Source organism: Polyergus mexicanus, unplaced genomic scaffold (assembly GCF_030449975.1).
Source record: "Polyergus mexicanus isolate NDT 795.1 unplaced genomic scaffold, iyPolMexi1.0 SCAF_1, whole genome shotgun sequence".
In the NCBI taxonomy this organism is placed as follows: domain Eukaryota; kingdom Metazoa; phylum Arthropoda; class Insecta; order Hymenoptera; family Formicidae; genus Polyergus; species Polyergus mexicanus.
The window spans coordinates 10,481,031-10,493,732 of NW_027223321.1; the positions used below are offsets into that span (position 1 = coordinate 10,481,031).

At 31.3% G+C, this 12,702-nt stretch overlaps 1 protein-coding gene across 2 annotated transcripts in view; it reads right to left on the reverse strand.

Moving 5' to 3' along the window:
- The window catches only part of LOC138934289 (uncharacterized), a 255,240-nt gene that overhangs the window by 149,680 nt on the left and 92,858 nt on the right, over window positions 1–12,702 (reverse strand). For both annotated transcript variants that reach the window (XM_070297922.1, XM_070297915.1), the window contains exon 3: window positions 6,955–7,014. In XM_070297922.1, coding sequence (XP_070154023.1) covers window positions 6,955–7,014 — 60 coding nt within the window. The remainder of the gene's footprint in view (window positions 1–6,954; window positions 7,015–12,702) is intronic.

The window sequence follows — 12,702 nt, forward strand, 5'->3', positions numbered from 1 at the left end:
TTATTTATTAATTAGTTATAAAATAATAATTTTTAATAATTTATAGTAGTAATATTCTTTACTAAAAACAAATGTATCAAATAAAACAAAAAAAAGAAAGAAAATAATAAATAGAGAGCACGCAAAGATATACATAGTAGATAAGCGCAATCATAAAAAATAGCAAAGTAAAAAATTTTTGTGCGATTTACAAACATGATAAATAAAAAAACCTAAAAAAGATACATGAGACTTTATGAAATTCGATAGCGATAAATAGCACTATATTCAAAAGTATATATAAATAAAAAATAGCATTAGCAATTTTTTAAATAAATATGTTATTTACCAATAATAATTTTTTCTTAAGTCAATCAAATATCAAAGTTCAATATTGAATTAAAAATCCAACATTTCAAAATTACATATTATTATATCGTTTATGTACTTTTAAAAATATTGAATGCATGCTTAAAGTAAAATTCTATAAAAAGATCCTCCATAGAATTCACTAAAAGAGGTTTTAACGAGATATCATATATAGCAATTAGAAGAAATGTATACGTATAATTGGACACTTGGGGTAAAACTCATCAAGAACACACTTGCAAATGAGCATCGCAATGACGAAGCTGTACGTAATTGCCCGTTAAATGATCGCGCGCTTAGCGCACGAAAGGGTCGTAGTAATAGGGTGTGTATGATATACAGTATGTTAGCACAACCTCATCCATCTTTTTCTTCCACCGTTTTTTCTTTTTTTTTACTTCTCGCTTTATTTCTTGCCGTCATTCTTGAATATACACGATACAATTTGTCGATCAATACGCTGACAAACGAGAAGCGCACATTAGTCACACTGAGATAAGGCACACATAATATCGGGCTATCTCCTGATAATGATTAAAACTTTCTTGTCACAATATATACAATATATATGCATGCCATGCGACACTGTGAGGCGCACGTTATTGTCGTGCGAAATATGCGCACAGAGAACACCACCCTCCCACCCTCTTCATCCCTTTCTCATCCGATTTCGCTCTGTATCGCGCCACAGACCTCTCTCCGGTTCTCTATCAGGGATACAATATGTGTAGCATATTGTAATCTATGAGTCGACTAGCGCCTAGGTCACCGCCGGCAATGATGATATCAAATGTAGTGATTGACGCTCCGCTCTCCATACCAACAATTCCCGTTCCCCGTAGTTAAACCGGCGCAACCATCACCATCGTCATCGCCATCGTGTCGCCATCATCATCGTACGCCGTGCAGTCGCATCGCGCTCGTAACGGTATAGAGAGGCTGCATTATTCACCATATACATGTGTGCGCGATTAAGTCTGAACGAATCTTCCGGTCTCCCGTTCGCGCGAACGTGAAACGAATCTATATTCAAAATGCGAATTTGGCGTTGATCCAAAGTGTCGCGAGTGCGTTAAAGGAAGTATACCGATTATACCGGTCAATGGCCGATCAAAAACTGATTCAATTCCACCCCACTGATATTCGCGTTGTTTGACTGATCCTGATTATAAATCAAATGTTATGGATCATAACGGGGCTCTACATTACTCTCCGTTATTGAAAGTTGAAGATCATAATTCGATGTCTTGATGTCAATTTCTCTTGCAAATCCTCTCTCTTTAAACACTATTTATTTAAAAAAAATGTACAAGCTCTGTCAGCTGATTAAAGAGTAATAGTAGCTGTTCCACTCATGTTAATGATATTTTAAACAATGCGTCTCTTATATATATGTATAATAATTTATATAAAATAAAATAGCAATATATATTTTGTTCAAAAGATATTTATATAAGTTAGACAAAAATCTCGTTCATGTTTAGTGAATTTATCGTATCTTAAAAATTAAAAAAAAATATATACATATATAATTTGGAATTTAAATACTATAATTATATATATGTTTTATTCCAGATATGTGTGTGTGGGAGTTTCTTTCCAAAAAGTAGCAATCCAAAATAAATAAATAAAAGGCTTTGCCATAATCAATAAACCATAAGACGAAGAAACAAGATGTAAGTAATTTCATCGAAAATCAATAAATCTTTCACTGATTTTCAGTAAAGTCTTGTATCTGCTTAATCAATGATATTTTCACCGATTCAATTTAGGAGAGCAGACGAAGTATTTTCGCACAAAATGCCTTTGTCATGCAAAAAAGTCACGCGTATTCCTTTCGAGGTAGTCGAGATTAAATAAGAATCAACGAGACGAACAAAAAAGCGCCAGCGAGACTGCACCCATTTCCGACGTCCCATGAATTTATACCGCTCGCGTGAAAATTTACAGGTACGCACGACCATTCCAGCAAGCTGCATATTTTTTCCCCTCCAATCGGGCCATTGTCTGTGCGATAACGCCGAAAACATATCGGCGCATCGATCTTTCGCTCGTCCGTTTATTACGCGATAAAAGCATGAAACAATATGTACGGAGAAAATATCCGTTACTACCCCCGTTTCTTTTTATATAAACGCGGCAATTCTATGCGATGTCATTGATTAATCTCATCAATATTCGCTAATCGCGACTATTGTAACGGATCATTATTAACAAAAAATCGCATCTTACTCTCAAAATTTTCGTTACTTGTTCACTTTTTCATTCTAGCTATAAACCGTCTGATAAACACCAAAGGACATTCCACTATCTCGTAGGAGCAATTTTGGGAACCTTGTTACTACTACAGTTAAGCATCAGGCTTATCCGGTTCCTATGCTTCGGATCATAAAGGTAGCTCTTAACGCATTATGGTCATATTATTGTTCGCGTGTGCCATCCGACAATGTAACCCAAGCCTGATGGTCACAGAAAATTTTTCATCGACATCGTGCTAAAGTGCTCGTTTTACCACTTCCAATGCGTTTACCATTCTAATTCCTGAGCATTCCGAGTTGTTATTAGATGGAAGAGATAAAGATAATTCAGCCAGCCGCACGTTTGCGAGAATCTCGAGGATCTCGATGGACAATAGCGGCTTTTATGATCCATCTCCATGATTGGAATAGTCGGAGAATATTCTCATCCTTTTTCAATATTGTCCGTACACTTTTTTTCTAATGCATAATCATCAAAAACATTTAAATGCAAATTTTTGAAAAAAAAAAAAAAAAAAAAAATTATTCAACATATGTAAATATGTAAATATACAAAAGGGGTATTGTAAACTATTGTAAAAAAAAGTTTTATTGTGTTAATAATTAACATGACATTTTAACGCGTATTAAATTAAATTAACGGAATAATTGTTACGAAGAGATCGGCTTATTTTTTATCTCCGTACGTCCCCCGCCGATTGACATTCAAGTCTGCTAAAAAAATTATATCTTACAAAAATAATTATACCATATATGAAATATAATTACGAACCGATAATTTATATGACAAATTTGATGTGATATAAGTAGTAAATTGGCTAAATTAACGGAGATATCATGTTTACTCTTTTTAATCTATTTGTACTTTCTGGCTTTCGCTAAAACTACTTTTCAACGCTCTAAACTAAAGTTCTAAATAGCTCCGTCTATATAAGCTCATATTGCGTAATTGCACGGATATCAAAATACTACTAAACATACTAATAACTTACAGTTAAGACTAATTAACTTTATGAAAGTTTATTCTCGTCCAATTCGCTATCCTAATGTTGAAATTCACGAAAAACAGAAACTGTGCAAAAAAAAAAAATGGATGAAGTAATATACTAATATGAAAAAAGACAAAGGAATCAAATTTTCGATTTGTATCGCTGGCAATATTCCTGGAAGTTACAATATTTTTCTTTCTAATATTTTATTTACTTTTTATGCAATTTGCCTCTCTAATCCAATATTTTCCTTCTATCAATTTAAATAATAGAAAATAGAAAAAGAATTATTTTTAATTTTTTTCTCTATTATTAAAATTCTCTCTCAATTTTAATATTTATGATAAATACATAATAATATCAAAGAAAAATTATCCTTTTTTTTTTATTCTCTTTACATATATATATATATTATTACAAGAATAATTTATATACTTTTTTTATGTCAGATAAATATTAAATTTATTTATTTATAATATATTATTATTATTTATTTTTGTTAAAATTATTATATTTCACAATATTGTCATATATATATATATATAATGATTGTTGCTATCAAAAGTTTCAAAAGAAATTAATATTCCATTAGAAAATGAGAAACAAGCCGTTCATATTACATAGCTATAAAATCTATGTATAAATAAATACTATTCCTCTCTGTCTTTCTATTTATCGCATGCGAAAGTGATATTTAAGCAATAGAGATATTAATATTTATGACCAAACAAGAATCGGTATTCCTTTTGCGCTATCAGCAATATTTAATATCAGCAAATACGACAGAAATCTTTCATTGAATTTCTTACTTCATTCGATATGCATTTTTATTTTTTTCATCTCTATCGTCGCTCTTCTCTCGACACTGCTGCCGCTCTTATTTTCATCTAACATCATGTGACAATCTCGTTTATGTCGATAACTGCACAGATAGAAAAATTCCTTGCAAGTGACATGATTCTCACGACACTTGGTGACTTTTGTGCAATCGCGATAGAAAAACGCATTGAATAATGCACGATGAATCGTCAACGAAAATTCGCTGCGTGGGTCGCAAAGAAAAAATTGCAATTGCGTGAAAATGAAATGCTAGCGGTTTTGAAAATATTCCATTGTCGGTAATATTCTAATATATAATTAAATTGAATAATTTTCATCGTATGTGTGTCAATGTAAAGAAGAGAGAATTTATCATAATAAAAAATTATTTTAAAAACCGAATATCTTTTTCATTCGTTAGATTTATATCAAATTTAAATAACTCTCTCTCTCTCACACACTCTCTAATTTTTTACTTTTTTCTAACGTATAGACGGCATAATTCTCTAAATTCACGTGACAATAAAATACCGACTCGTATCGCTCACAAATCATTCGAAAGTGTCCTGAAAATTACACGGACTCCATAACTTACAGTAGATTTATACCTCGCCCCGTGATATATACACGTATATATCGAACTACCACACGACCGAATCTAATTGGCATACACATTAATACAGGCGCATTAACAGAGGCTACGCGATCAATTACCCGTCCAAAGTATTCCCTATACGCTAATAAATTGAGTTCACGCAGAGCGGCGCGAGAGGGGGAGACGCACAATTAAATAGCGGGCAAAAATAAAGTGGCATTGCTTTTTCAGACGTGCCAAGCGTGGCTACCATGATCCTTTTTTGTTCGCGCGGAAATTTTTTTCACGCCGCATGACAGCTGCGTTATTAAATCCGACCGAAATTACTCGGCGGTTCCATATTAATCGCGTTGCACGCAGCACGCGTGCGACCGCCGTGATGCTTATTCTTCCATCACGCGGTACACATCGCGCCGAAATATGCTACATGGTATATTACTGTGTCGTGGATGTAATCATAGTGTGCGAACATGTAAATCCAAAACGATCCACCGCATTAATAGGTGCGAGATGCGAATATCGTGACGGTGAAATTTTTTTTCGAATTTACGATTTTGCATTCGTACACAATCCTCCGAAATTCCCGGGAAATATCTATTAATATCATAGTCGAGTATTTATGATTTCCGGCAGACATCGTGAAATGTTCGAGACCTATTTCGAAGAAATATGGCATGTCGGACCAGAATCTGGTTAACGGAGCGATTAACATGTACTTCCTAATAAAGCAATGGGTAATTAATTTTCAGTATATGAATAGCAGTCAGAAGCCTGCTCTAATTAATTCTTCAATATAATCTTCGATATAATGCATTCTCTTTAACACTCTTAGTGATTGTATTTACAAACTATTTCTGCAAAAGCTATTATATACACTTTTATACTTAAACACGACTTTATATGAGTCGTTTATTTTTAAAGCGACGCAACTTTGAAATGATAGAAATTTTAACATAGCAATAAATTAATGCAATATATGCATTTCGAAAGAGAGATAAAAAGAGGACTTTTATAAGCCTTATGTGATGAATACTTAAAGATTATTTTCTCGATACATGTGTCTATAAAAATCGAAACAGTTCCAATCATTCGAAAATTATTCTAAATTTTCAATCACTGGTGGCTAATAGCTAATTGATAACATAATTAAAATACATATACGTGCAAGTATTTAACACAGCGTTATCGGTTCATCTGGTAATAGTATCGCCTAGAGAGAATTTAATGATCATGCGTATACGATTAGTTGCTATTTATCTTTTATAGGGAGTTATTATATCATCTGCGTGAATATTCATTACATATAAAAATACGTCTAGTAATGTATCGATGCAAAAAAGAATTTATTTTCTATCAAACACCGATGTAATCCGTTTTCCCTTTCTCGAAACTTTATTTTTTCATTAAATAATCAATCTTATATAAACTCTATGATCTCTATAAATTTTAAAACATTCGTTGCATTAATATTTGCGATAAATTTTTTAAACATATTTCAAGTTGTTTAACTTAAATATTTCAATAGTAACATAGTTATGAGTGCTCGTTATGCATGATTCTACGATTAGGGTGCCGCGCAAATGGCCGGAAAAGGGAAAGTTTGCAAGGTTTAGTGTGTTAGCCCCGCGAGAGGAAGAACTACCGGCTAGGATGAACCACTTAGTAGCGCTGTTACTTTTAATTAGCGCAGCCAGCCGCTTTATTTCGAAATGGTTAGCAGAGCGGAGCCAGCAACTTAGCAGCAATTTTTACTCATTAAGGTTTCCGGAAAGGTTCCCTCTGGGATGATGTAAATCCAAAAGATGAGAATCCTTCTCGGCAACAGACGTTGCCCAACAGAGGAGTTATTCTCTATCACCGCTCTTTAAATGCTTTTCTCTCTTGCGATGATAATTATTAATGCAGTTGATAAGATAATAAGGAAAATTCAAAAATTAACGCTCACCTTTCGGCTATTTCCATCCTTGGGGTTCAGATCCGAGGCTACTGTTCCGAAAATAGTCGGCTGAAAAAGAAATAGTAGCATTCGTTAGTTGATTTATCATCATGGTAAAACATTTAAAATCTAGTGTTAAAAGTATAAAAACGCTATGAGCGCTCATATAATTATTAAGAGAAAAATTAGGGAAAATCAATTTGGTCATCGATTTTAAATGATAAAAAAATTAATGTCGCAAAAGAGGAAGAAAGAAACCAATATTTAAAAAGTTGAATATTGTGATAAAATTATAAAATTTCAATTCTTTGTTTTGATAAATAATTAGATTATTCAATAACACAGGTATTAATTTATAATAACAATCATAATTTTATAATATTAAATTATCAAATATTGATTAATTTAAATGTAATTGTTTGTGTTAAATTTAATCTCGTAGCAATTCTCTTATATTTCAATTTAATTACAAACGGCATTTGCAATCGCTGTTTCGTGTAATTCTTCACCTCCAGCTAGGAATTCTTATATAATGAGCGCTCGATAATTAATACGGTACTTCATCAATGACGTCGCGAAACTATTACAACTTAAATTTATCTTTTATCGCTTGCAAAGCAAATGTGAAAGAGAAGGTTCTCTCTCTCTCTCTCTCTCTCTCTCTCTTTCTCTCTCTCTCTCTCTCTCTCTCTCTCTCTCTCCCTCTTTCTCTCTCCCTGAAATCTATAAAACAAGTAATTTTTGCTTTTCGGTTTCTAAATATAATTATAATTATATTGGGGACATTACAAGCAGACATCTTGTTGTACAAAACTGCAACTGGTTGTACGAAACATTGGTTAACTGTCCGAAACTAACGACAAGCGTATATTTTAAGCGAAATTATCGAGGCGTATACGTTATTGCGCAGTCATGTAAAATTGCAAATTTCAAAATGTCGTTGTAAAATCACGGCGCTTCATAAATCCAAGATGACATCTCATCCGTAGTTGCATATGGTGACCATTACTTGTTCCCAAAAGATAAAGCGTATCGGAGTCACGGTATTTATGATAAATAAAACAACAGTTAAACGTGACACAATGTATAATAAAGAAATAAATGCTTGTTTGTAAATGTACTGCGAGAACTGTGATTAAATAACTCGCAAAAACACGTCATTTTTAAAGCAAAAATATATAGTTAACTATATTTACTTTCATATGTAATTATTTTTTTAATATATATATATTAATAACAAGTTATGCAGATCTACATATTTCTCATCCATACACATCCATTAATTATTTTAAATAAATTTAAATATTTAGTTGCTAACTCTAGAGATGTGTTATAAATTTAAAAGTTAAAATTCGAACGCGTTCTACGCTATATGCTTCATTGTCATTATGTATATAGTTATATTTTTCACTATAATATAACGTGAGATAACTGCATTTAACATAGTATGAATGGTATTATATGCTTGTAATATATTGAAACAGTCGCTGGTGTAATGATAATGTTAATTTCCTGAAAATTATATCACATATCATCATTACAATTATTTGGCCGCTCGCGGTCGAATCATCTCGCAATATTAATTTCGATAAATTATTACATTCAATCCCATTAGACAATTTAGCGCGCCACATATTTTGCACGATTACCGCTTGCAAATTTTATCGTCGAGTTACATTGGCAATGACCCATCGACTGTTACTCGATCGACTCGCTTAATTTCAGATCGGCCAAACCACAGTCAATATTTTACGAGACTTAATGAAAACTGTCAACGAGACGACGGCACTGAAAGGCAAAGCTGGTTTTTATACCCGGCCGACGATAAAAGTGATCGTTCTCCTCGAGTTTTAATGCATCGTCTGTCGCAACGAAATTAAATCGTTCATACGAAGTGACACTTTGAGTTTCTTCGTAAAAATCAAATATCCATATGCGCCAATATATACTTATGAGTTATCCCATGATAAAGAAAAATATTGTGCACTACCTCCGCTAATATCTTGTATCAATCATCGCTTGCAACAATAAACGACAATTTTTATTGCTAGACGACAAAAATTGCACTCATAAATTAATTTTATAGTTAGGTTTAGTTTCATGAAATATGCATCTCCCCATGCGACAATAAAAAATTGTGAGTTCGGATGGAATATAAGTAGCGAATCGTAGCAAATCGTATCATACACGTAGTGGTATGAATTTATACTGTCATGGCAGTTGCTTATTTTTTGGCGCTTGTTGCGATCGCTGATCTTATAATTCCAGGTAGCATATTATTCACGCACACATACACACACTGTAAAGTCTCAAATAAAATTTCATGTATTTCTAAATATATAAAAATATATTGTACTTTTTATTACAGATATTCCGAGTGGACCGTCTCTTAAGTCTATTGTTTTTATAAATTATACTAATGAATTTTTTTATAATGCAAAAATATTTTGCATCACAACAAATGTGCGCATATTACACATTTTATAATATATATAAATTAATTTTTTTTTCTTCATATATATCTTCGATGGTAAAAACACTTTTTTATGTTTCAGTAATATATGGCGCAGCTTTAAATAAATTCTCTGACGAAGATATTGCCGGAGACAGACTGTTTGATGATAGTAAGTATAAAAACTGTTTTTTAGCTTGTTTAAATATAATTCATAAATTGAATATTCGCGGATATACGCGTCTTACATTTAAACACTATTAACTCTTTCATAGCGCCATAGATTAAATATGTTGTATCTAGCAAGGAAAAAATTCTTGTTTCTTAAAATATATAATATAATCTCATTTGCAGTATCAATCCATCGCAGTACACATTACAGTGATTCTCCTAAAGGTTAGTAAAACTTTATCTCTCTGCTATTTAATAAATAATTCATACATTGTAAAATCTTATTCTTAATTCTGCTCAATGTATCACTATACAAATATCGGATATTAAAAATTATATAAAATTTTTAATATTATTAAAAAATTATATAAAAAAAATTAGTAAAATTAGATAAAATATTACATTTCATAACGTGTAATATGTTTCATGACATCTTGTACATACGTTTAAAATTTGCACAGATCGTGTCCCTCATCAAATTCGTATATACAAGTTTATCTTCGCGTGACAATATATACTGATTCATTATACGTTAATTCCTCGTTTAATTGCACTACTAAAAGTCTCTACGGATTTTTAATTTATTTAGGCTCAATGAGTGTCATTACAATGAAATCCAATTTAAATTTGCAGGGTCTCCTGCATCGCGGAGATAGAAAGTTTGCCTCTACAAAATCGAGTGTCACCGACAGCAGCAGTAGAAACTTCCGATATCTCGCTAAAAAATCGAGGCAGCAAAATTACTCGGCTCACGCGCAAGGGGCTTTCCCTTCGATCGTAGTAAATAATCAAACGAAAAGTGTGACAGCTTATTCTCTAAACTAAATTTACTTCATATAACTTCACAAGAGAGGTTTCTAGTAAAATAGGATTTAAAAGTTGAACACTGTGTGGAATTAAGAATAAAATTCTTTCACGATAATTATATATTTACATACTAAATTAGTATTAAATTAACTTTAAGAATAATAGTATTATTTAATTTCTATATTCATTATCTATATTGCAATATTCGAAATTATTGTACAAGTGTTATTGTTTAAATCAAGTACGTCAAACTCATTTCGGTTCACTAGTCACATAGACAATTTCCTATTGTACTTCGAAATCGCGCATGTTTCCAATATAAACAAAATAAAATTTTATTTTTAAAAAATCATTTTATTTTTTTATTTTTTAGCGGATTAAAATATCAATATATGTAGTAATAAAGAAAAAAAAATGTTCTAATGTTACATATATATAAAACTTCAAGTAATAAAGCATATCTGCGTATGTTTGACAAGCTTCATTTAAATTGCACTTACGCACTCATGTTAGATTACAATATTATGTTTTACGAGATTAAAAGATTTATAAACGTAATAAAATTTTATATACTAATTTATTTGATATAGCGGTTTGTAAATATTCATCATCAAATTGGCAACCGAAAGTTAACGTCAGTTTCGATTTGACATTTCCCAACAACGAAATTTCTTTAAAACATCTTCGTGCACTGATCATCGAAATTCAGGAGGCAATCGCAAAAATTGACATGATCAAATTCAGGACTAGATCGCTATGGGATTGTCGAGTCTATAAAAACCCACTTCAGGAAATTGTTATCGATATCGACGTGGATGCGACCGAAATCGCAAAGCTTATAGCAAAAGACAAGAAATGGACTCGTGACAGGCATGAACTCACATCGCCTGACTACGAGAAGCATCGAGGAAACTCTCTTGAAAGTCAGAAGACATCGTCCAAGAAGGAGAATAATGTAGGAGAAAATAGCACATATATTAAAAAATCATATGAGGATTCATTATAATCGGGATATCAAACGAAAAAAGATATATTAATTTCTAATGCTGGCACAACTTCTAATGTAAATAAATTAGATCGTGATGATTTAGAAATCAGAAATGTTAATGTAAAAAAGACGAAATCGCTTTTATACCGAGTGAATCCAAAACAGAGAATCTAGTTGAGACGTCAAGAGAGACCAAAGAAAATGTTAATACAAAATCAAATATATATCCATTTTCAAAATTTTCAAAGAATACAAAAAAGACACAAGTTTCTTTTGTGCCAAACATAAAATCCAAGCATGTTTCTGAAGAAATTGAAGAAATTTCTCAAAATAATTTTAAATTAAAAAATTAAATCAATAAAAACGAAAAAGATAATCGTACTTTTACAAACGTACTGTTACACTCATCGGAAGAGATTTCAAACGGAGATAATTATCCGCATATTAACAGACATATAAATTCTAACATTTTAATTACATTTTAAGAGCACTAAAAATGACTTTAATTTATGTCAGTGTATATCAACGACAAATCAATCTGATATTGGACAAAATATAAATAATATTAATAATAAAAAGAAAATTTCAAAATTAAATTTCAAAATTATAAAAGGTGGCAATCAATATAAAAACAAAAGTATTCTTAAACAAGGCTTTCATAAAATGAAGGATGACATAGATATTAAAAATTATAACAATTTTGGAAAAATAATCGATAACAGTAGTGATATTAAACATGAATTATCCAATAAAAATCGGTAAAAATTAAAAATCGACGTCAAAAATATTTGTCGATTGGCAAAAATGTGATTCTTAAAGCAAAACAAGCGAATTAAACATGGCAGAAAAAATACCAAATCGTTTTAAAAATGCTCGAAATGCAACAGTTGAATGAAACAAAGAACAACAGTTTTTTAATAAAGAAATGTGAAATGATTCGAAATAAATCGAAAAACAATGAGAGGGGATCAACTTCGATAAATACCTCAATTGATAGCATCACTAAAGTTTTGCTATACTTTACAAACGTCTAATTCCTCGATCAATTCTAATAGTCGGTCTGTTGAGATAAAGAAAGAGAGAAAACCTATATTTTTTAAATAACATACCCTTGACGTATAAATACACAAAATTAGGAACATTATTTCTTCGTCTCAAATTAATGTAAAAGACAAAATAAACTTTTTTTTTTGTTTACAATAGTAAAAAATTTAATATTCATTAATAGACATAAATAATATTTTGTTATGTACAATGCTGTTGCAGCACAAATATTACTGTCTTGGTAAATAAAGATTTTATTCGATAAAATTGATATACATGATATTGCATCCCCTGC